General features: G+C 46.5%; 3 protein-coding genes and 1 long non-coding RNA gene across 8 annotated transcripts in view; 2 read left to right on the forward strand and 2 right to left on the reverse strand.

Moving 5' to 3' along the window:
* Window positions 1-3668, reverse strand: part of GAPVD1 (GTPase activating protein and VPS9 domains 1) — a 29247-nt gene extending 25579 nt beyond the window's left edge. For all 5 annotated transcript variants that reach the window (XM_081967378.1, XM_081967377.1, XM_081967376.1 and 2 more), the window contains exon 1: window positions 3568-3668. The gene's annotated coding sequence lies outside the window, so the exon portion shown is untranslated. The remainder of the gene's footprint in view (window positions 1-3567) is intronic.
* The window catches only part of LOC309399485, a 338217-nt gene that overhangs the window by 213067 nt on the left and 99803 nt on the right, over window positions 1-25347 (forward strand). The gene's annotated exons all lie outside the window — the stretch shown is intronic.
* HSPA5 (heat shock protein family A (Hsp70) member 5) lies at window positions 10028-16516 on the forward strand. Its single transcript, XM_081967249.1, has 9 exons — window positions 10028-10178; window positions 11778-11934; window positions 12624-12855; window positions 13185-13322; window positions 13433-13545; window positions 13655-14045; window positions 14470-14707; window positions 14811-14978; window positions 15554-16516. The coding sequence occupies exons 2-9, from the start codon at window positions 11816-11818 to the stop codon at window positions 16111-16113; spliced, it is 1959 nt and encodes a 652-aa protein (XP_081823375.1). The 5' UTR covers window positions 10028-10178; window positions 11778-11815; the 3' UTR covers window positions 16114-16516.
* On the reverse strand, window positions 17433-24693 carry RABEPK (Rab9 effector protein with kelch motifs). Its single transcript, XM_081967521.1, has 7 exons — window positions 24601-24693; window positions 23694-23854; window positions 22803-22955; window positions 21987-22148; window positions 20432-20581; window positions 19042-19191; window positions 17433-17703 (listed from the first exon to the last, which is right to left on the reverse strand). Exons 1-7 carry the CDS (start codon window positions 24690-24692, stop codon window positions 17456-17458), a joined length of 1116 nt encoding a protein of 371 aa, XP_081823647.1. The 5' UTR covers window position 24693; the 3' UTR covers window positions 17433-17455.

Here is a 25347-nt window from a genome sequence, read left to right on the forward strand (position 1 = left end):
ACGTTATCGCTTTGTTGTGTTTTCCTTTTGACGGCAAGAGAATATATGAGAGGCAGCCCATCCATCTGTCATCCATTTACATTTTCTTCTTCTTCTGGGGAAACAGCAATTTTCTCGGTTGGAACGCTTCCTTTCTCAAGACCTGGAATGAACAGACTTGCTGAAAGCAAACTCTTGTTTTATTTCTGACCTCCCAGGCCCTGATAAGCTTTACGGAACAAAAGCTTGGTATGAACTTTTGATTTTTTTTTTAAAAAAAAAGTTCTGTCTTGCAATAGCAGAAGAGTGCCGAGAGTGTGGGGATTTTCACAAAGAAGCACTTTGATCCAAAGGAAGCCATTTAGCATTTCAGGGGAATGTAATCTCAGAACAGGCCCTTGTAAAACCATCTTGTGGGATGACCCGGAAAAAAGGAAGAGAGAAGGGGAGAGGGGGAGGAAAGAGATGAGAGAGAGGGGGGAGAGAGAGGGGGGAGAGAGAGATAAGGGGGGAGAGACAGAAAGAGAGATGAGAGAGGGAGAGGAAGGAGACAGAGAGAAAGAGAGAGAGATGAGAGAGAGAGAGATGAGAGACAGAGAGAGAGAGACAGAGGAGGAGAGATGAGAGAGAAAGAGAGGGGGGGAGACAGAAAGGTGAGAGAGAGGGAGGGAGGAGACAAAGAGAGAGGGAGGGAGGGAGACAGAGAGAAAGAGAGATGAGACAGAGAGAAAAAGAGAGAGAGACAGAGAGAGGAGAGAAAGAGAGAAAGAGATAGGGGGAGAGAGACAGAAAGGTGAGAGAGAGGGGGAAAGAGAGAGGAGAGAGAGAAGAAAGAGAAAGAGAGGGGGGAGAGGGAGAGAGACAGAAAGGTGAGGGAGGAAGGGAGGAGACAGAAAGAGAGACAGAGAGAAAGCAAGAGAGAGAGGGACACACACAGAGAGAGATGAGAAACAGAACAGAGAGATGAGAGGGAGAAGGAGGGAGAGGGAGGAAACAGAGAGAGAGAGATGGAGGGAGAGGGAGAGAGAGAGAAAGAGAGGGGGAGAGATGAGATAGAAAGAGAGAGAAATGAGAAAGAGAGAGAGAGAGAGAGAGAGAGAGAGAGAGATGGCGTCTTGTTCATTCATCCAACTGTGTACATTTCAAGAGAAAGGAGGAAAAGGCAGAGTGAAAAATATTTTCTTATGTATGGAGACATTGATATCGCTCCCTTCAAGGCTATCCTTCAAAAGGGGCCTCCAGTGTGAAAGCTATTTATCGCTGGTTTAGAAGCTGAATATTCAGCAACGTTTAAAAAAAAAATACAGAGAGGGATTGTGGAAGGGACAATCTTCCCTTGAAATACAGCTGGAGAAGGAAACGTTCGGCAAGAAAGCCCAGGAAAAAAAATAAAAACTTTTTCAACTGACCTAGGAGCCCCTACGTTTCCCCAAGATAAGAAATTCCGCACAAAGGGGGAAACCGCCGAAAAGGCCCCGTTTCTCGCCAAACCCCTCTTGTAGCCTTTCTTGCCGCAGTCATTAAGTGAATCACCGCCACGGTTTAACTTAGTAACACAACTTAACTTAAGTTGTGAAGCTTCTCCATTGACTTTGCTGGTCAGATGGTCGCAAAAGGGGATCTCACACATCACAGGGACACTACAACTGCCGTAAGTACATGCCAGTTGCCAAGCCTCTGGATTTTGATTGTGTGAACACGGGGAAGCTGAGAAGGTGGTAAGCCGCTGTAACTTTGGCCACTAAACAAAGGACCACACATACCACCCCTCTGACTTTTATTTTTTTTAAAAAAAAATCTTCCTTGCTCTTTTCCCAGTGAAAATCCAGAGAGCTGGATTCAAATGTCACCCAAAAATAAAAATTAAGAATCAAAGCAAATTGCACAAGGATTTGAAGCGGGTTCTGGAAATCAGTTCTGGATGATGAGTAAGAACGAGGACCGAGCTCGGGAAAAACAGGAACGGAACAGGGACAAGGGGGGGGAGGCGCAAAGAAATAATGACTGTGCCTCAAATCTCACTTTCACTCTACACACACACACACACACACACACACACACTTTCAAAACAGTGATCAGAAATGGATGGTTGTAACTCAAGGATACTAATCTTTGCCTCGGAGTAGAGGGAATTCAACCTTTCTTATTTATTTATTTATTTATTTATTAGCGCTTATAGACCGCCCCCTCTCCCAAAAGGGACTCGGGGCGGGTACATTCTGCAATTTTTTCACCTTTGTGAATATTTCCACTAGAATTCTTTCAATGGGCCATTTATGGCATGATCCTGAAAGGACCTGTTGGGAACAGATTTGTCGTGGTGGAAAAAAATATCTATCTATCAATGAGGTTTCTAAGAGTTGATAGGAACCTGGTGGCCACCTAATTAATTAATCCATCATGATAGGAATAGACACAACATGTCCCTTAAGAAAAACGATCAGTTCTACTTCCACTTTTCCCCAGCAAATTAAAACAAAAACAAAAAACCCACAATTTTTTATAGCTAAACCACCAGGACAACTGTGGTTAATGGTTTGGAATTTTATAATGAAACTACCTTGAGTTTGCAGTGGTAAGTTTTACTTCCTCTTCATACTAGATTTTCAAGTTTGTAATTGCATTAACTAATAAAGGTAAAGGTTCCCCTCGCACATATGTGCCTGTCGTTCCCGGCTCTAGGGGACGGTGCTCATCTCTGTTTCAAAGCCAAAGAGCCAGCGCTGTCCGAAGACGTCTCCGTGGTCATGTGGCCGGCATGACTCAACGCCCCCGAAGGAGCACGGAACGCTGTTACTTTCCCACCAAAGGTGGTCCCTATTTTTCTACTTGCATTTTTGACGGGCTTTCGAACTGCTAGGTTGGCAGAAGCTGGGACAAGTCACCGGAGCTCATTCCGTTACTGGGGGGGACTGAACTGACAGGGGATAGAGGGGGAAGGACCCCAAAAGTCAATAGAGGAGGGGGGCATGGAATGTGTGTGTGTGTATGTGTGTGAATTGACAGGGGATAGGGGGTAGGAGAAGAGGCACCCCAACAGTCAATAGGGAAAGGGGGAGCATGGAATGGGGGAGGGCTGAATTGACAGGACGGTTTTGGGGGGGTGAGAATAGACCCCAAAGGTCAATAGAGGAGGGGGGCATGGAATGGTGTGTGTGTGAAATGACAGGAGATTTGGGGGTAGAAGAGGGACCCCCAATAAGTCAATAGGGGAGGGGGGCATGGAATGGGGGGCTGAATTGACAGGGGGCTTGGGAGAAGAGGGACCCCAAAAGTCAATAGAGGAGGGGGGGCATGGAATGAGGAGGCTGAATTGACGGGGAATTGGGGGGGAGAATAGACCCCCCAATGCCAATAGGGCATGGAATGGGGGGGCTGAATTGACAGGGGGCCTGGAGAGGAACCTCAATGCAAAGACGGGGGGGGCTAGAGAGGGGGCGGGGGGCTTTAAGGGCGACGCAAAGGGTAGGAGGGGGGCGGGGGGCTCTGCCGCCCCCCCTTCTCACTAGGCCCCGCCACGAGGCCCGGGAGCAGAGCCTGGGCCTCACGGGCGTCCTCCCCACACCCCCGCCGCCCCAAGGGACCCACCTGAGGGGCAGAACCGCCGCCGCCCGCCTGCCCGCCCGCCTCTCGCCGCCGACGCTGCTCCGGACCCGCCGCGGACGCCCCACAGCTCCGCAGCCGCTCGCCGACGCCCGCACTGCGCGTGCGCGCCCGCCCGCGGCACGCCGGGAAACCGAGTCCAGCCTCTCGGCGGCCGCCCTGCTGAGGCGCCGGGAACTACAGCTCCCGTCGTGCCCCGCGGGTGGAGAAGAGGGTTGCAGGTGAGAGGCGCCTGCTTTACCTGGCCAGGTGGGAAAGGATAGGCGGGGAAAAGTGGGGGGGGGGAGACGGGACTGAGGGTGGCGGGTCTTTTTGGAAAGATGCCCCCCCGATTGGGAAGGCCAGCCACGGGTTGGTCTGGTTTTACTGAGTTGGGTGCAAATCAGTGGGTTGTGTGTGTCCCCCCCACCACAAAGTATAAGGAACAAGGCGCTTCTTTGCCAAGAAAACTATAGGATGGATGGATGGATGGATGGATGGATAACACATTGGTAAGAAAGAGAGAGAGAGAAAGAAGGAAAGGAAAGAAAGAAGAGATAATAGATTGATGAAAGCTAGATATAGTTAAAAATTGATGAGATAGATAGATAGAAATATATGTTTTCGTAGATTTTCACGGGTGTAGGTATGCTGGTTTTGTTGTATTTGGGTCTTTTCCCGTGTAAGGTTGAGATTGTCTTTGCAACGTTTCGGCAGGATCTCACCTGCCATCTTCAAGTGTGGGCTTAAAATGAAGATGGCAGGTGAGATCCTGCCGAAACGTTGCAAAGACAATCTCAACCTTACACGGGAAAAGACCCAAATACAACAAAACCAGCATACCTACACCCGTGAAAATCTACGAATATATATATATATATGTATGTATGTATGTATGTATGTATGTATGTATGTATGTATGTATGTATGTTATATTTGTACTGATAAATACAAATACATATATAACACAAATACATATATATCAGTTATTTATATATTATTATTTATCAGTACAATTACAACATATATATATATATGCATGCCAAAAACCCAGCCTGAAGATGGCGAATGAGAGATAAGATGATAGATAGATAGATAGATAGATAGATAGATAGATAGATAGATAGATAGATAGATGATAGATATTGAATTAGAGATAGATAGATATAGATAGAATTAGATATACAGTATATAGAATGATATAAGAAATATAGATAGATAGAAAGAATTAGATAGAGACAGATGAGAGAGAGAGAGAGAGAGAGAGAGAGAGAGAGAGAGAGAGAGAGAGATGGTGGTAGGTAGCAATAGCACTTAGCACTTGGAGTTATATACCACTTTACAGTGTTCTACAGCCCTCTCTAAGCGGTTTACAGAGTCAGCATATTGCCCCCAACAATTTGTGTCCTCATTTTACCCATCTCGGAAGGATGGAAGGCTGAGTCAACCTAGATAGATAGATGGGTGGATGGGTGGGTGGGTAGATGGATGGATGGATGGATAATAGATTGATGAAAAAGAGAGAAAGAGATTCATATAGTCTCCCAGAAATGAAATAGAAATCTGCTATAATGGGATCCTAATCATTACAGGGAGATAGAACTGAGATTTAATAAATAAAGGATGGGAAAGCACGCCTTAAATCTTCAAAGGGAAGCTGTAAGTTTGCCAAAAAGGTAACTCCCATTGCCAGTTTAAAAGCTCTCCTCAACCTTCGTGGCCTTGAGAGGTTAGTTAGCAAATGGATGCTGGAATCCAACAAGAGTTTTGACATTTAAATTTTCAGTATCTCCTCCAGGGCAAGGAGTTAGATGGTTCTGTTTTGATTTGTTTTCAATTTCAAGTTGGTAAACAGTGTAAAGAACAAGTCTGGACGCATTTGTTTAAAATGGGTTGTGTTAAATGTTAATGCTAAGATGTCGTTGGGAATTGTGCTGTTTTGTTTCATTCATTTTTGTTGTTGTTGGGTTGCTCATTGAAGTTCAGGAACTGTATTTGCCAGCATCTTAGCTTGGATTTACCCGTGTTCTGGGTTTGCACCCAATACTGAATCTTAAAGTGATCAAATGGGCTGGGGTTGATTCTAAGCCACAAAGAACCAACCAACATTTTATTAATCTTCATGTGTTGTGTGAATGCGGCTCTCAGTATGTAGTTGACCAGCTTCAGCATGTTAGGACACAGCTGATGACCTAATAAATTGACATTCATGGAACAGTGCAAAATATGCTTTGATTGATTTGATTTGATACCTTAAATCAAAAGCAGCAATCTATTGTTCAATCATTTCAAATATTGTGTGCAGAAAGAAATTGGTGGGGACCAGTTTCTATACCCCCTCCTCCAGTAAAGACCCTCCTTAAGAAATGGGTAGGTTGACAGTGAACATAAATTTAAGATGAATATATATTATACCAGATTTTTGTGTGGGGTGTGGGGTGGTATTTACTTTGGTGACCCATAAAATTGATTTCTTGATCCTTGCCAATAACAAGTAGAGGCAATGAAATATAATTGATTCTATGTCGTTAAGATTGGTGTTGTCTCTGGGTGTGAATGTTTTTCTCCATAACTTTCATATGTGTGTGTGTGTTCCAGCATAACTCTGGAATGCCACAAGCAGTTTCAACCAAACTTGGTACACAGATGACTTACTCTCTGAGAAAAAATACTGTGGGGGTAAGATACCCCTAATACTCCTCAAAGGGTGGGGGGTGTTCTGTTAAGATACAGCCTGTTGTGCCTTAAAGTGGCTTCTACTGTACTGTCATAAAATGGCTTCTACTGTACAGGGCAGTGGAGTTGCCATGGTAACAGCTTCACAGTACTTCACAAGGGGGCTCCCTCTGGTAAGAGGGAAAATTCAACATTAGAAATTACGTTTGGTCTGGACATTTTCCCCCTATAAATAAATATCCGGGCAACTCTGGGTTATCAGCTAGTTACGTAGAAATAAAGACCCAGAAGGAAAAACACCCCCATGCAAAACATAGATGCCTTCCCTTATATATAGTTTTATATGTAATATATGCTCAGTGTTACATGTTCTCGTATGTATGCATATATGTATGTATATGTATGTGTATGTATGTGTGTATACCTACACCCGTGAAAATCTACAAAAACATACATTCATCCATACATACATGCATGTATATCTCCCCAATTTGCTTTCTGTCGATTGTGGCTTTTCAAGAGCCAGCTCAGGAACATTTCCTGCTCACTTCTATTTTTGGAATCCTTCATGTGTAATCCCTTGAATGGCCATTGGCATTTCGGCTAGCAAAGGAGAAACAGTCCCGTTTACAAGCGAACGGAATTTCCCGTACATTCCAAAAACCGTTGGCTTGGTGTCCCATGCCAAAACGAAATATTATTAGGTCACGATGCAACTGAACATGCTTGCATTCAGCCAGCTGTTGAGTTAAAAGGTGCACCTTTGAGCACTTTTAAAAAGAAAATGGATTCGAAGAATTGAGCTCATAATCTAAAAGAGATATCACCAGAGGAAATCTGGACGAGGAGGGCAAAGGAAAGCATGAGATCAAAACTCTTGGCTCTTAAAAGTGAAATCTTCCCCAGCTTAGATGCACAGCCTACTTGTTGGATGTTGGCCAAGTCTAATAATATATATAATATTTTGTCATATATGCAAATAAAGGAGACTATTACTCAAGAAAGACATGTTGAGAAAAATCCGGGCTAAAAATTATATCACTGCACCCTCTACAGTCAAAGGCAGAGTATAGACCTGAACTCAAAGGAAGAGAGTTATGATAAGGCTTGTTTGCTTATAGTAATGAATTATAGACATAGAATTTGATATGTGTTATATGTGTGTAATTTGTAGCTGCTTCTGACCCGAATAAAAAAGTAGCAAATTATGAATACTTGTAAATAGATAATAACAAGAAACAAAAATATTATGTCAACTGCAAGGAAAAGAGTAGACTCTTTCCCTTAAAAAGAGATGTATTACGACATGTGTAACACGGCTCTTAATACCTATTTCTCTTGAACAGTTGGAGGAAAAACACTACAGGTAGGCCTCGCCTAACGACCACAATTAAGCCCAACAAATTTCTGTTGCTAAGCGAGAGATTGGTGAAATGAGTTTTGCACCCATTTTACGACCTTTCTTGCAACACTTGTTAAGTGAGTCATTCCAGTGCTTAAATTAGTAGCATGCCACTAACCTTGCTTGTCAGGTCACATGATCTCGGGACACTGCAACTGTCATAAGTATGAGTCAGTTGCTAACTGTCTGAATTTCGATTTGATCTGATCTGAACTGCTGTAAATGTGGGAAAAAAAGACTTAGGTTATTATTTTTTTCAGTGCCATTGTAAAAGCTCACTGAATGAACTGTTGTAAGTCGAGGACCACCTATGCATGTTTCTGTAACTTTTATTTTGCACAATTGTAGCTGGATGGTGAATAGCAGCTGCAGCATGTGACTCTTTTATAAATATTACTAAGATTTAGTGGGATTTATTAGACCATGCTGCGGTATATGGTGCAAATCCAGTTATAGTAATTTGCAAACCATGCTTTATAGATTAAGATATTGCGTTGAATTTGATCCACTATGGTTTCGTCCATATTTTTAACAAGCCATAGTTGAATATGATGTGTTTATTATGAAGTTGGGTTCCTTTGGGCCAAACACATATGGGATGCTACCAACTGTAGTTTCTTTAATAAAACGTGGCTTAATGTGACATGCCTCGAATATAAAGATTGACAGGAAATAATCTTTGTAGGCCATTTGGATTGTATCATTTCCATTTTGTTTCAAAGTAATCTAGTGGTTAGGAAGAGTTATAATAAAACAGTTCATTAAATGAGCACAACCTTTGGTTAACAGGATACGTTTTGTTATGTTTTATAAGTTAGTAGCTTGATTAGACACATTGTCTGACGGCTCCCTTAGGGGAGTGTGGAGAATTATGCCTTGATCCGGAGGAAATTGTAAGGCAGGGTGTTGCAATGTTAAGAAACAACAACATGACTCACAACCCCAACTCCAGGTAGCCCTCAACTCCCGACTACAACTGAGCCCAACATTTCTGTTGCTAAGTGAGACAGTTGTTAAGTGAGTTTTGCCCCCCCCTTTACGACCTTTCTTGCCACTGTTGTTAAGTGAGTCAGTTGTCAGTTGTTAAGTGAGACAACAGCAGTTGTCAAGTTAGTAGCAGGGTTGTTAAGTGAATTTCACTTCCCCGTTTTGCTTGTCAAAAGCTCCCCAAAGGGGATCCTATAACTCTGCAACTGGCATAAGTACATGCCAGTTGCCGGATTTTGATCGTACGACCACAAAGATGCTGCTGCTGCTGTCTGTGAAACGTGGTCATATTTGGCAAACTGGCCAAGTATCTTGGCTCCTATGTCTATATTTAATCTGGACATTTTTGGTGGCTTTACTGTTTTCAGTATTTTTAATACATATTTTGAATTGTAGGCTGCCCAGAGTCATTGACAGAAATAGAATTTGAATGCATCGCTACATAAATACGATAAAACCTTAAGTCTACTTTGCAGGGTTGTTGCAGGAATAAGAATGAGGCGGCGGGGGGGGGGGAATCTCTGTGGGTCAATTTGTTTGCACCCTTGGAGGAAACGTTATTAAATACTAATGGCTAATAATAAATAACATAATAGTTAATCAATAATACTAAGTAAAGACCCAATGCAAAAGTCAATCTATTTGAATAATAAATCCATGTCCCGTAAGTGAGCAATGCGGGATAACCCCTTGTACACTTACTAGGGACAGTATAAGGTCAATGCACATGTTAAAAAGCACACACGTGCAAAAGCCACATGTATGATGCTCATCCTTAAAGCCCAACATATGTGGTCCTGCAAGGGAGAAAATGGGCATTGAAGCCTGCTGGAGAGCCAAGCTGAGGGACTCCTTGTGGGATTCAAATGCCCATAACCCCTAGGTAGCTGTGGATGAGGGTGACTGTAGTACTCCCTTTCATGGAGGCTGCTCCTGGGGAAGAAGCTCTCCATGCAAAGGGGTCATCCAGCTCCTCATTCTTTTTTCATCATCCCTTTCCCGACCCAGCGCTTTATTTTAACACAATCCCCCTTTTAAGACCCTGCTAGCGCCTGCGGAGGCCCGCTAGGCCTCGTAACCATGGTTACTCCCAGAACGACCCCCACCTCCAGGCCATGTCGAGTATCGAACGTCCTGCCCGCACGTCGCACGACGTCTGCACCTGACCAATCGGAGCTCTCCGCTTGGCCCGCAGCGCGGCCTACCATTGGTCCCCGACGCCGGTAGGACGGTCCAATGAAGCGCGGTAAGGAGGAGGAAGGGGGGGGGAGAAAGAAGAGTGGGATGAAAAGGAAAAGGCGGAGGTGGGGGGGTAATGCGCGTCACGTTCCGAACGGGCCAATCGGGCCCGGCCAGCTTGCTAGCCGGCAACCAATAGGGAAGCTCCAGCGCGGGGAATCGCACCAATGGCGGAGCTCCACGCGAGGCTGCGGGAGACTATATAACGCGCGGATGGGCGCCGGGGCCTGAGTACTCGATCGGAGCGTCGGAAATTCGGGGGAGACGGCTGTAGGCGTTGACCGGCGGTGGGCAGCCCTTCTCGGCGAGATCGGTGAGGCCTGGCGGGGTTGCAATGTGTCACGGCCGCATGAATAGGGAGGGGGTCTAATTTGGCCACCCAAGGCAACTGATCCCATCATCCACAGCCTGCAGGATCATGGGGTTGGGGATCAGGAAGAAATGGGGAGGGGGCGTCTGATGGGGGCAGTGATTTGGCCTGTAGCTCCCACCCAGGACAACAGATCCCATCATCCACAGCCTGCAGGATCATGGGGTTGGGGATCAGGAAGAAATGGGGAGGGGGCGACTGATGGGGGCAGTGATTTGGCCTGTAGCTCCCACCCAGGACAACAGATCTCATCATCCACAGCCTGCAGGATCATGGGGTTGGGGATCAGGAAGAAATGGGGAGGGGGCGTCTGATGGGGGCAGTGATTTGATCTGTAGCTCCCACCCAGGACAACAGATCTCATCATCCACAGCCTGCAGGATCATGGGATGGGGGGGATCAGCAAGAGAAGAGGGTGGGGGCTTCTTGGGTGGGGGGCTTCATTTTATTCCAATATTTTATATTGTCATTGGGATCTCGCTTTATTTGATGCCTGATTTTATATATTTTAAAAAATAACAGCTGGGAATTAATGGGCTTCTCTTTCATTTGTTCCCATTGCAACGTTTTTTCATTATTATTTTTTACCTAATAGCATCCCCCTCGTTTCAGTCCTCCTCTCAATCCCCCAAAGATCCCTTTTCCTTTTAAAATTACATTTTATAGTTCTTAAAAAGAGGTTAAGCTTATTCTATTCTGGTGTCTCTTTTTGGGGAGGGGGTGGGATGGATGCATTATTACAGGGTGGTGAAAAAAGGAAGCTTTATAAAGTCAGCTGTCAAACCTGGATGGATTGTACCTGGAAATAAAGTCTGAATACACGAGAAGACCTGAACTCAGGTCTGCAAAACCTGATGCAACATTTGGGGTGTGGGGGGAAAAGATCTGTTAGCATCCTTAGATGCTATATGGATTTATTTGATATATTTTTTTTGAGCCTTGGTGGCTGGTTTCACCCAGCGTGTGCCCACCTGGCATTTTATATAGAATACCAGTTGGAAGGGACCTTGGAGGTCTTCTAGTCCAATCACCTACTTAGCCAAGGAAACCCTACACCACTTCAGACAAATGGTTATCCAACATCTTAAAACCTTCCAGTGTTGGGGCATTCACAACTTCTGGAGGCAAGTTGTCCCACTGATTCATTGTTCTCACTGTCAGGAAATGTCTCCTTAGCTCTAGGTTGCTTCTTGAGAATTTTCAGGCTGTGTCTTTCGATTTAATGGTGTCTGATCGTCCTTCCCATGCACACACCACAGCTGGCATGCACTTAAAACGGTTCTAGAATAGTTGATGATTTTTTTTGAAAGATAAGAGTGCCTTTGATTTTTATCAGGGTTTTTGTGCCTCCTGCAAGAAGCAGAGTGGAAGAGCACAAGCCAGAGTACGGCTTTTTTTAATCGACTGGATTTCTGTAGGCCGGTCTCCATCTTGTGTCGTCACTTCCCGTGTTCTTCCATGAGTGATGATGCAAAACCCTTGGGGGATGATATGTAACGCCATTTGGCCTTAACGCTCTGCCTCGGGTTTCTCTTCCTGCAGTGTTTTAACTACCCTGTTTGGTGCGTGAGCCTAAAAACATGAAGTATTACGCCGTGGTCTGTCTGCTGCTGGCGGGCAGCGTCTTTGCTGACGACGACGACAAAAAGGAAGACGTGGGGACTGTGGTTGGCATTGATTTGGGAACCACTTACTCCTGGTAGGTCAATGAAAAGAGCTGTTTCAATCAATGAGTGGGGATACTTGAATTGGCCAGTCCCTTGAAGCTCTCGTGGCAGAATGTGGCTGGAATTTGGTACAATGTGGGTTAACGCACCGAACTCAAGCCCAACCTTTATTTTTGGTGGTGCTTATGCAAGACTTGGAGGCATGCAAACAGATGTACCAGCCAGTGGAAGAGAATATTTGTAGCCCAGGGTTGAAACAAGGGGTCTTTGGTGCCGTCTGCGCTGGGTGGTTTTCTTGCTGACATTTCATGACCCAACTAGGTAATGTTATCAGTGCTGGAAGGGAATGAGGTTTGGGATGAGGATGAGGGGTCCTTGGTGCTGTCTGAGCTCTGGGTGGTTTTCTTGCAGAAGTGTCACGACCCAACTAGGTAACATCATCAGCGCTAGGGAGTGGGGTTCGCTCCCTGTTTACTTACAGTAGCTCTGAGCTTGGTTTTCTTTCAGACATTTCATGACCCAGCTAGGTAACCTCATCAGTGCCAGAGTGGGCTTTGCTCTCCTTTTGATGTATGACCAATGTTGCAATGCAGGCGAATGAATAACTTGAATCTTCTGCATCAAGATAGCTTCCTGCCCGCCACAGCTGCTGTGCTCTGTTGATGCTTCTCCTTTTGCCAATGCAACCATGTGTTGATGGAATGACCATTCTTCTCTCTAGTGTGGGTGTCTTCAAGAACGGGCGTGTGGAGATCATTGCTAACGATCAGGGCAACCGGATCACGCCGTCCTACGTGGCTTTCACTCCGGAAGGGGAGCGTCTCATTGGTGACGCCGCCAAGAACCAGCTGACCTCAAACCCTGAGAATACCGTTTTTGATGCCAAGCGCCTGATCGGGAGGACGTGGAATGACCCTTCAGTCCAGCAGGATATCAAATACCTGCCTTTCAAGGTGAGCCAGGCTTTTTTTTCCCTTTATTTTATTTAGTTTGTCAAACATGTACGAGATAACAGGTATAAGTATAAACATGGACAAAGGAAATGGGGACAGTAGGACAGGGACGGAAGGCATGCTGGTGCACTTATGCACGCCCCCTTTATAGACCTCTTACCAATATTTTATTAGAACCTAGAAATGTATTTGGTTTGGTCATTAATAAGGCAGTTTATCTGCATTCTGAAATATAAAGTAGCCTTTTTACTTCTTGCCAGGAAAAAAAATGTTGTACGTTGCGAATGCTTTCTAGAGTGTCATGCAGTCTTAATCCTTGTCCTAAACAGGTTATTGAAAAGAAGACCAAGCCATATATTCAGGTTGATATCGGAGGAGGCCAGATGAAAACTTTTGCCCCGGAAGAAATCTCAGCCATGGTTCTGACGAAGATGAAAGAAACAGCCGAAGCGTACTTGGGGAAGAAGGTAAGGAGTAGTTCCTTAAACCCCCAGGCTCTTTTCCTAGGGGAGAAGAGAAGCCCACATACCACTTCATCAATCACTTCATTTCTTTTGTCTTCCGTCTACCTACTTAGGTCACCCACGCTGTGGTCACTGTACCTGCGTACTTCAACGATGCTCAGCGTCAGGCCACAAAGGACGCCGGCACCATCGCCGGATTGAATGTCATGAGAATCATCAACGAACCGTAAGTTGCTGCCACCTCCTCGTGCTGACCTCCTATTGCCATCGAGGGGAAGGTGTGTTATTGCCGTTGCGCCGTTCTAATGTGTGTGTATTTTCCCCCTTCCCTGTAGTACTGCAGCTGCTATCGCCTACGGCTTGGACAAGCGCGAAGGAGAGAAGAACATTCTGGTCTTCGACTTGGGCGGCGGCACCTTCGACGTCTCTCTCTTGACCATCGACAACGGCGTCTTCGAAGTGGTGGCCACCAACGGAGACACTCACCTGGGCGGAGAGGACTTCGACCAACGGGTGATGGAGCACTTCATCAAACTCTACAAGAAGAAGACCGGCAAGGACGTCCGAAAGGACAACCGGGCGGTCCAGAAGCTCCGGCGAGAAGTGGAGAAGGCCAAGAGAGCTCTTTCTTCTCAGCATCAGGCCAGGATCGAGATCGAGTCTTTCTTTGAGAGCGAAGACTTCTCGGAAACCCTCACTAGGGCGAAGTTTGAAGAACTCAACATGGTAGGTGTTGACTTCAAAGGATTAGACTTGACCCAGCGAACGGTGGGAAGTATAGAATATAGGAAGAACCTCCTTAGGGTGACCTAAGAAGAACCAGAAGTGGCTGTAATGTTGAATCAAAATGTTAATGTGATGGGAGTGGCTTCTACAAGATGCCTTCATTACAGGAGTCTCCAACCTCTGCAACTTTTAAGACTTCTGAACTTCAATTCCCAGAATTCCCCAACCCCCATTCCCACAACCGGCTTGGGGGATTCTGGGAGTTGAAGTCCACAAGTCTCAAAACTCGCCAAGGTTGTAAACGGCCGACCCGTTGGCTCTACTTTAAAAAAAAAAACATTGGAGGGCAAGAAACGTACTTCCTGAAGCCAACAATCATAGCTTGAAAACAAGTCACTGATTCCTCCCCACTCCTGCTTTCCAGGATCTTTTCCGTTCCACCATGAAGCCGGTCCAAAAAGTTCTAGAAGACGCAGACCTGAAGAAATCCGATATCGATGAAATTGTCCTTGTGGGCGGTTCCACCCGGATCCCGAAAATCCAGCAGCTTGTGAAGGAATTCTTCAACGGCAAAGAGCCGTCTCGTGGCATCAACCCCGACGAAGCCGTAGCTTATGGGGCAGCTGTCCAGGCTGGAGTCCTTTCCGGTGATCAGGATACTGGTAAGCCCGAAAGAGAGGTTTAATTCGTGAGGTTAAGTCTTGGGTTGTGATTTTCTGCCCTATCGCAAGGCCGATCCTTAATTTCCCCCGAATTTCTTTCCAGGTGACTTGGTGCTATTGGATGTCTGCCCCCTAACTCTGGGCATTGAAACGGTGGGAGGCGTCATGACCAAACTCATCCCGAGGAACACCGTGGTCCCCACCAAGAAGTCCCAGATCTTCTCCACGGCTTCCGACAACCAGCCAACAGTGACCATCAAAGTCTACGAAGGTAAATTTATTCGCCTTTATTCTTTTCTTTTGTAAGTAACTCAAGGCAGCGAATGTATCCAATATTCCTTCCTCATCTTGTGAGGTGGGCTCAACTGAGAAAAGAGGGGACTGGCCCAAAGTCACCCAGGCAGCTTTCAAGGCTAAGGCAGGACTAGAGCTCACAATCTCCTTGTGATTGGCCCAGCTGTCTTTCATGCCTAAGGCAGGACTTGAACTCATGATCTCAACTCTCAGTATGCTTTAAAAAAATTTTAAAGCATGCTAAAGTGCAGCACTTTCTACTGAAAATGGATCATAGCTGGAATGAAAATGACTTAAGTCTTAATTTCATCCATTTTTTAACCCCAGGGATATATGGTACGTATTTAATACTTACCGTATTAAATACACTTGTACCCCATGCTTGGACGAGGGTGGGGTTGGACTAGAAGACCTCTCAAGGTCCCTTCCACCTCTGTCATTTTGTTGTGTCTGTGGTCTCGAAGTTTTAAAGAGATCGCCGATGTTTTAAATTTCAAACCGAGGATCCATCCAAATCTCTCACCAAAAGACAAAATTGCATTTCCCCCATAGGAGAACGTCCACTCACCAAGGACAACCACCTGCTGGGCACGTTCGACCTCACCGGCATCCCCCCCGCCCCGCGCGGCGTCCCTCAAATCGAGGTCACCTTCGAAATCGACGTGAACGGCATCCTGCGGGTGACGGCGGAGGACAAGGGCACGGGCAACAAGAACAAAATCACCATCACCAACGACCAGAACCGCCTGACGCCCGAGGAGATTGAGAGGATGGTGACCGACGCCGAGAAGTTCGCCGAGGAGGACAAGAAACTGAAGGAGCGCATCGACGCCCGCAACGAGCTGGAGAGCTACGCTTACTCGCTGAAGAACCAGATCGGCGACAAGGAGAAACTGGGGGGGAAGTTGTCGTCCGAGGACAAGGAGACCATAGAGAAGGCGGTGGAGGAGAAGATCGAGTGGCTAGAGAGCCACCAGGACGGCGACATCGAGGAATTCAAAGCCCAGAAGAAAGAGCTGGAGGAAGTGGTGCAGCCCATCGTGGGGAAGTTGTACGGCGGGGCGGGTCCTCCCCCCGGTGGGGAAGAAGCAGGGGAGAAAGACGAGTTATAGGGGGCCTCTCTAGGCTTTTTCTCCCCCTTGAATGGCCACGTTGTGTAAATAGAGGACTTTTGGACATCTATATTTTTTTTTGCCTTCGGTTTAAGCTATTTGAACTCAAGACCCTGGGATTTGGGAATCAGAATCTTCACGTCAGTGGAGTTTGGAAATGTTTATAGCCCCAAAGCGGCTGATTTACTGCTTTTCGTTAGCAGTTGATAAAAGTGTCCCTGGGGGCGGGTGAGGGGTGGGATTGGGGAGAGTAACTTGCCAGGAGGGGGAAAGGGGGGGGCTTCCTCGAAGCATTCTCCTTAACCGATTGTTCTATTTAAGAGAAAAAAAAGGGTGGTGTGTGTTCCATGGAGAATTTTTTTCTACCCTCCGAAGCGCCAATAAATTTGTTATTTCCACTGAATTTTTTTGTCAGTATTGGAATGGCAGATGAGTCAGATTCGGAGAGTGAGGAGGTTGGGGAGGAACCTGGGCCAGTCCTGGAGTCGGGAAGGCTCTGATGAGGGCTCTGTGTCGGAGGCAGAGAGGGGGCCAGGGCCGTCTGACAGTTATCAGCTGCCTTCAGAGTCAGACATCAGTGAGGCAGAAGAACAGCTGGAGCCTGTTCCCAGTGTGCGCATGCGCAGAACTGCCAGACGAAGGGAACAGCTAAAGAACAGGGGTCGACTTGGGAGTAAGGCCACAGGTGGACTGTGAATGGCCCCTCCCAGAGAAAATAAAAGAGTGGAAGGGGAGTGGAGTTTGCAGGAGACAATTAGTTCGCTTCATTGGTTCGTGACTCTCCGAGGCTCCTTGCCAAGTTTTGCCAGTATCAATTTGGCAGCTCTCCAGGCCTGATAAGGTCTGTGACCGTAAATCCTCCCTTGAAAGACTTTGCTGGAGGTGAATGAGCAGAATTCGCTGTCAATTAATAAAAGGGGTTTTTGTTGGGACCAGGAGTTTGCTGTATGCTCTTGGGAAGCCAAGCCAAGGAAGCAAAACCCCAACCTCAGATGGCACCAAGGACCCCATAGCCGTCGTCCTCCCCCATCTCTGCAAACGCCACTCCTATCTAGCACTGATGATGTTCCCTAGTTGGGTCATGAAACGTCTTCAGGAAAACTAGCAGGCTCAAAAGTGCACCCACCCTGAACTGCAAATATCCTCTCTTATTTTGAAGCCGATTTATTCCCTGGAGCCTTGCTGCTTGCAGGTGGAGACTACAAATATTTCCAACGTTTCTAATTTTTAAAAAAAATAGAATTAAATCCTGGGATTTAACCGCTTCCCTGCCTAATGCAGTTGGGAGAACCAAACCACACCCAACAGACCCACGAGTCTTTACTACTTGCACGACCTAGCTTTATTCTTCTAGCAGGCTTACGATACAGTCATTGTAGATCTCCCCTTTCATGTTCATGCCCCCAAATACCAAGCAGAGATGAATCTGCCCTTCCCCTGGACCGCCTTCCCCTCGCGCAGCCTCTTGTGTTCCTTTGTGATGGCGGGGCTCTTTGCCAGAGGTTTCCCAAGGAATGACACACATGGAATGGTCCAGCCGGCCAGAAGGTAACGGAGGAGTGAATTCCAACTGTGTCCAATGACTTTTCCCTGCAGCGGTTTTAATGTTTTCAGAAAGGAAAAAAAAGGGTTGGGTTTTTTTTTTAGAAACAAGGCAGCAAAATGCCTGCTGTTTTCCCCACAACAACAACGCTGTGAGGTGGGCTGAATTGAGTGAGAGAGAGAGAGAGAGAGGGACTTCGCTTCTCATTCAGGAAGCTTCTTCAACTCTGAGTGGTGCGGAATGGAAAGATTGATACTCCTTGCAGGCAGCTGGTCATTTGCATCCTTTTAGAGAGCCGTTGAGGCCACTTGGAGATTTGTCTGTCCTCAAGGTCACCACAGGTTAACCCTCCAAGTGGCCTCAACATCCTTCGAAAAAGGATGCAAATGACCAAACTGTCTGCAAGGAATATAAATCCTTCCATTCCCCACCATCCAGTCAGAGCTGAAGAAGCTTCTCGGATGAGAAGCGAAACGTCTTCAAAAAAACAAAAGAAGGTCCAGTTGCCTCATCAAAAAGCACCCTTGTAGGGACAACCATGACGGAGAATCTTCATAGTAATTCTCAACCTGCAGCCCACAGAACCCCTGAGGGGGTCCAACAATGTCACAGATGCTGCGAAGGCTGGAAGACACGTTAAGATTTAAATCTTGAGTTACCGTATTTTTCGGAGTATATGATGCGCCGAAGTATAAGAGGCACCTAGCTTTTGGGGAGGAAAGCAAGAAAAAAAAAGTTCTGCCTCCCAGCAATTTGCCTTCAGCACAGCCTGATTAACACAAGCAGCTGATTGTCCGCCTCCCGACAATCAGCTGTTTCAGGCTGCAGGGATTGCCATAGCCTTTTGCCGCCTACGCGCACCGCATTTTCGGCCTGTTCCAGGCGGTGGGGATCAGAAGGGGGTGGAAAATGGGGCAGGCGGAGGCTGAAAACGGGGCGCGCAGAGGCAGGAAATGGAGTGCGCAGAGGCAGCAATAGGCAATGTCAATCCCTGCAGCCTGAAACAGCTGATTGTCGGGAGGCGGACAATCAGCTGTTTGCGTTAATCAGGCTGTGCTGAAACTGAAACAGGTTGTTTGCTTCAAGGAGGCAAATTGGTGGGAGGCAGAGACCAAAGGTTGGGGGCCGACGGGTGGGCGGGACTATATTCGGTGTAAAAGATGCACCCACATTCTCACCCTCTTTTAGGGGGGGGAGTGTGTCCTATACTCCCAAAAATACAGTAAGTTTTTGGGTTTCGTAGCCACAAAAAGTATTTAAAGGGGGGGGCGCCCTGGTTGAGAACCATTGCTCTAGAGGACTTCTAAGAGGCCAACATAATCCTGGAAACGCCGTCACACCTCTCTTGACACGACCAGAAAATTAAGAATAACCACCAAGAATACCTATGTGATATCTGTACATCGTGCTTAGTTCTCCCGTTGGGTCCATTCCTCCAAAGATGTAAATGTGACCTTGGAAAGCCACACCCGAGTGGGCCGCCCGGCCTCCAGGGATGGATCCCGAGGCAGACAACTTCTCCCATTTGAGGTCCCCTGCAGAGAGAATGCGACAGATCAGAGCTCTCCGGTGCAACGTTCAAATAAATCATGGCTTGCTTTATTCAAAATGACCTCCCCTTTAAAAAAAATGGCATTTCAGTATTAGAAATATTCTGCTCCTCCCCAAGAGGATCTCGCCACCAAGCTGCGTATTTCCAGGGTTTCATCTTCTGAACAAGACTAAATTCCCACAGATCAGGGTTGTTGTTTTTTAAAATATTTATTTGTTTTTGCATTTAAACAATGGCCATACAATCATATAATCCCATCCATTATCTGTAATTGCCTACTTATTAGTACATTGTTTACCCTTCTACCCAATCCCATTATTTACAATTCGTTCCAGCCTTCTCACTTTGTCTTATACCGATTATAAAATCGATTCCAAACTTCACAATATTCTTTAGTTTTTTTCAATTCTAGGGTCAGCCTGTCTGCTTCGGCATAGGGCAAAGTTTTTCTAATTGTGTCTTAACTCTCATGGGATGCTTTCTTTTTCCCAATGCTGCGCATAGATTATTCGCGCCACAGTCAGTCAATACATGGATAACTAAATAAAGCACATCTTTCTTATACCCCTCTGGCATTATGCCTAGGAGGAAAATTTCTGGTTTGAAAAGAATTTGATCTCCCACCATTTGTTCCAGCCATAATTGTATTGTTCGCCAATATCTTTTTGCCTCGTTGCATGTCCACCACATGTGGAAAAAGGTGCCTGGTGGGAGAAAGAAAGGAGGGGAGAGAGAGAGAAAGACGGACAGACAATGTGAGGGGAAGAGAGTGAGAAAGAAAGAGAGAAAGAAGGATAGACAATGTGAGAGAAAGAGAAAGGAGAGGAAGAGACACACACAGGGAGAAAGATGGACAATGTGAGAGAAAGAAAGGAGGGGGGAGAGAGATAAAGATGGACAGACAATGTGAGGGAAAGAGAAATGGAGGGAGGGAGGGAGGGAGGGAGGGAGAGAGAGAGAGAGAGAGAGAGAGAGAGAGAGAGAGAGAGAGCTCAAATGTACCTTCCTTGCTAATTTTAACACCCATAGGGTGTACTTATTTATGTCAAGGGAGAACAGGTCATCATAAAACGTATCCCCCGCCAAAGAGAAATGGAGGGAGGGAGGGAGGGAGGGAGGGAGAGAGAGAGAGAGAGAGAGAGAGAGAGAGAGAGAGAGAGAGAGAGAGAGAGAGAGAGAGCTCAAATGTGCCTTCCTTGCTAACACCCATAGGGTGTACTTACTTATGTCAAGGGAGAACAGGTCATCGTAAAACGTATCCCCCGCCAAGCCGCCGTGTACAAACAGCCGATTCTCGACCGCTACCACCACGTGACCATGCCGGGGAGCAGGAGGCTGGCCACGCACCTCTGGCCGCGACCACATCAGTGTGGCTGAAAAGGGAAACAAAATTAGCCATGCTTCTCCTCAAATTAAAATGAAGATGTTTTTTCTAACGTGCTCATTTTGGGGAGAAGCAAAGGATCGCTTGATAGGACGGGTGAAACAGCCCCAGCCAAAATAACAAATACTGCATGGAAGCTTAAGTTTCGTTTACTTTATTGCCACTGCACATCGTACAACGAAAATAAATTCCGCCTTCATGGTATATTACAACTATAAAAATAAAAACACACACACATCCTTCGCATTCTGTATAATTGAAATTGAAAACCCCTGATATTGCATTAATATTACACTATGCCGTAGAATTCAATATAGTTACTGCTCTGGGATAGAAGTTCTTTTTCAGCCTCTTTGTCCTTGTTTTATTGTCCTGTACCGTCTGCCAGATGGTAATAGTTCAAAAAAAAAGGGGTGCCCAGGATGAGATGGATCTTTAAGGATGTTTTGGACTTTCTTAAGGCAGCGGGAGCCGTAAAGCTCTTCCAACGAGGGGAGGGGGCAACCCATGATCCTCTGGGCAATGACGTTGACCCTCTGGAGTGCTGTTCTCTCTGCCACTGGGCAACTGGCAACAGACGCAGTAAGTTAAGATACTCTCTATGGTGCAGTGGTAGGTCACCAGCAGTTTTCCCTTCAGTGGTTTTTTCCTGAGACGTCTCAGGTCATATAATCTCTGCTGGGCCCCTTTTGACCAGAGCTGCAATGTGAGTTGCCCCAGGTCAGGTCCTCTTTTTATGACAACACCCAGAAACTTAAAACTGGCCACTTGCTCCACTCGGTCTCCCTTGATAAGTAAGGGATGGATGTCTGATATATTCCTTCTATAGTCCACTATAAGCTCCTTGGTCTTATTGGTATTAAGGACCAAGTTATGGTCTCCACACCACAAAAGCAACCGGTCCACCTCATCTCGATAGGCAGACTCATTCCCCCCCCCCCCCGAGAAGAGTCCCACCACTGTTGTATCATCTGCAAATTTAGTAATAGTATTACCAGTGTGAGCAGTCATGCACCTAAAGCGTATAGAGTAAGGGACTCAACACGCAATCCTGTGGTGTACTACCGTGTTTCCCTGAAAATAAGACATTTTCTTTTGACCCCCGAAATAAGCACTTGGCCTTATTTTTGGGGAGGTCTTATTATTTTTGAGGTGCAGGAGGTGTGGTCACCTTGTGGCTGCTGCTTTGTTGTGATATTTTCGGGGAGGTCTTATTTTAGCGCAAGCGCTCAAAAGCCCGATTGGGCTTATTATCTGGGGAGGTCTTATTTTCAGGGAAACAGGGTAGTGTTACGAATAAGGGATGGGATTTGTAGTTCGCCTAATTCTTCCAGGCAACTCAAGGGCGCGTGGGGGAAAAAAATCATAATAAAGCCTTAAATTTGTTCGTTTACTTGAGTCGAGTATGTGAAGTTGCTGGTCTTGGACGGGATCTGCCCCTTTATCCCCTCCTCCAAATACATAGAACCGATCCCCAATGGCTGCCGTGGAGGTGTGGAACGTGCGTGGGCTCGGTGGATTGCCGATCACCTTGGCTTTCTCCCACGACCCGGTTTCTAGGGGGGGGGGGGGGAAAGGTGAGTAAGACACAGACAAGACTTGGTGAATTCTGCACAAAGAGGCCAGATCAGGTTCGTACCAATTCAGTTGGGGCCAGCCAGTCCTTGCAACAACTGGTTCAGCGAACTGGATGCAAAATTAACATCCGGTTTGCCCGAACTGATGCAAACTGCTCAAATCCCACCCCTGCTATCAGCCGTTGATTTGGCTTGGATTAGGGCAGGGGTCAGCAAACCTAAACACTCAAAGAGCCATTTAGACCCATTTCCCACAGAAAAAGAAAAGACCGGGAGCCCCAAAGCTCCTAACCGGAAGCCCCCTGTTCAATTCTGGAGCTGACCGGAAGTTCAGTTCCCCCACCATAGAGTCTCCTCCTAGCGCAGCGTTTTTTTCCCTCTACCTGTCATAACCGAAAGCCCTATCAATTGTGGAGACAACTGGAAAACCCTCCCCTTGCCATAGAGTCTCCTCCTGGCGCACTGTGCTTCTCTCTCTCTCCCCCCACCCCGGAAGTTCCTCTCAAAATTGTGGCCCTGACCAGTGACGGAGCCGCAGCAGACGGAGGAAAAAGCCACATGCGGCTCTGGAGCCACATTTTGCTGACCCCTGGATTAGGGTAAGACTGATGGACCGAGCAGAGGGATACGTACCGAGATCCAAAACCTGTACGCCGTCTCTGTTCCCCGTTTCACTAGCCCCTCCGTATACCCAGACCGTGGTGGGCCGGCTCGCGGGGATAAACGCAGCATGTTCGTACCGTGGCAACAGATTTACCCAGCCTGGCGTGGTCCAGCAATTAGCATCTACAATGGAAGGACAGATATCAAGCCCTAAGATTTGCTACTGGGGACAAAATCTGTCACGGTTGAGAAATCGAAACCTCCCAAACACTTCCTTCCTTTACACACAGGAGAAAATATCTACACGCTGAGAAAATATCTACAGGACACTCACATCCTGGACATATACTGTTTCAACTGCTCCGCTATAGGGCAGCGGTCACCAGCTGGTGGTCTGTGAGAAAATTTTGGTGGTCCGCAGAAAAACTATGTGCATTTTTTATAGTGCACTAAAACAGGGGTCCTCCAACTACGGCCCCTGGGACGGATAAGTGCAATGAACGCATGTGTTGCTGCAGAGAGTCTCCCCCTTAGGGGTCTTTTTGTGCAGGTCGGAGGGGGGCAGAAATTCCAACTTGGGGTCTGCTTCAGCCTCCTGGTGGGGGGCTTTGGGCAAATCTTCATTTGTGTTTTTTCTTTCTTTCTCAACTTTGTGGTGCCCGCTTGAGCCTGGTGCCCTAAGCACGTGCTTAGTCTGCTTAATGGTTAATACACCACTGGCTGGCAGGGTGATGTCTCTGCTTTCGTATGCTGTCTAGATTTGCATAAAAATATGGACTAGAAACATGGCCATTTTTAATACACAGCTATATTTTAAGACAGTATGGAAATGAGACAAACACACACACACACACCGCCCCCAGGAAATTCAATTCAGCAATGGTCCACTTCCCACACTTTCTCCCTCCCGGCCTAACTTACCAAGATCAATAAAATAGGAGTCAGAGAAACTTCCACCTGGATTTGCTCCGGCGATGATAACCACTTTCCCATTTCTGCTTCCCGGCTCCAAAGGAGGCAGATAGAGAGAGGCTTGGCCCACACGAGCACAGGGGCTCTCCCCGCATAAGACAAGGGAATACCTGGCAGGCAGAGGGAGAGAGAGAAACAGATGAAACACCCATCCAGATGCTGATAGAAGAGACTCAAGGGTTGAACTGTGGTCCTCTCTGAGCTTGGTGGTTTTCTTGCAGACATTTCACGACCCAACTAGGTAACATCACCAGTGCGAGAGAGTACAGGGATGTGCTGTGTGTTTATTTTCACTCTGCAACCAGTGCCCAATGGCCAGATAAGCAGGGACTCGGGAGAACTATTCAAGGAGGAAAAAAACCACACCTCCACCAAGCCTGAAAGGAGAAGCTACTGCATATAAGCAAGGAGCAAACAATAGACTCATTAGCACGGATGAGGTTAGCAAGTTGGGTCATGAAAGGTCTGGAAGAAAATCACCAAGGTCAGAGGTCCTCCTCGTCACTCCACATTGCAGGATAATTCCCCCTACCGACCCCCAAAACACAGAAGACCCCAGACTCATGAAGTCGTACGGTAGGGCGCGTTTTCTAGGGGGATAATACCCAACCTCTTTCCCTACCCAATGGTAGGTTTTTTTAAAAGGAATTCTGCAGGTCAAAGCGTTGCAGACGTGCCAAGCCTTCCTCGCCCTTGTTGCGTGCATGCGTGCAAGGATGCAAAAGGGGGAAGGGGGCGCAACACCCTCGACCAGCTCCTGCCTCCAGCATCACCTCCCCCCAACCTCGGACCTTGCTTGCCCTCTTTTTTTTTTTTCCCTTTTGCGCCGATCCTAGCCAAGGGCGCGCAAACATACCAGGTGGCCGGCTGCAGCTTCTGCCGCGGCTTCAGCTTCCGCAGCGCCTTCTCCATCGAGGCAAAGTCAGAGGGGGGGCGTGGTTTCTGCATGGAGACCCCGCCCTCCCAAGCCCATTGCTAGGCGACTGGCACCCGCCCCAACCCATAGGAGAGGTGCCCTTACAACGCCTTCGCGTTTCTTTCTTTCTCGGGTTATTGATTGGGCGCCCACGACCGTCCAAAAACGCCACCCTGGACTCCTTTTGCAAAGGATCTGCACTTGCACAATATACAGTACATACATACATATATATACATATAATATCTATATCTCTCTATTATCTATCTCATCTATATATCATATCTCTCATCTATATCTATCTCTATTATCTTTATCTATTATCTATCTATCTATATCCATCTATCATATTTCTCTCTCATCTATCTATCCTATTATATTTCTCAACTATGTCTCACCTCTCATCGATTATTTCTCTCTCTGTTATCTATCATATTTCTCTCTCCTATCTATCCTATTTTATTTCTTTTTATCTATGTCTCACCTCTCATCTATTATCTCTATTATCTATCATATTTCTCTCTTCTTTCTATGTCTATCATCTATCTGTCTGTCTGTCTGTCTGTCTACAGTATCTACCTATCTATGTCTATCATCTATCTATCTATTATATTTCTCATCTATTATATTTCTATCTATCTCTCTATCTATCTATCATCTCTATCTATCCTATATCTATCTATCATC

This window comes from Natrix helvetica, assembly GCF_964273705.1.
Source record: "Natrix helvetica genome assembly, chromosome: 15".
NCBI lineage: Eukaryota > Metazoa > Chordata > Lepidosauria > Squamata > Natricidae > Natrix > Natrix helvetica.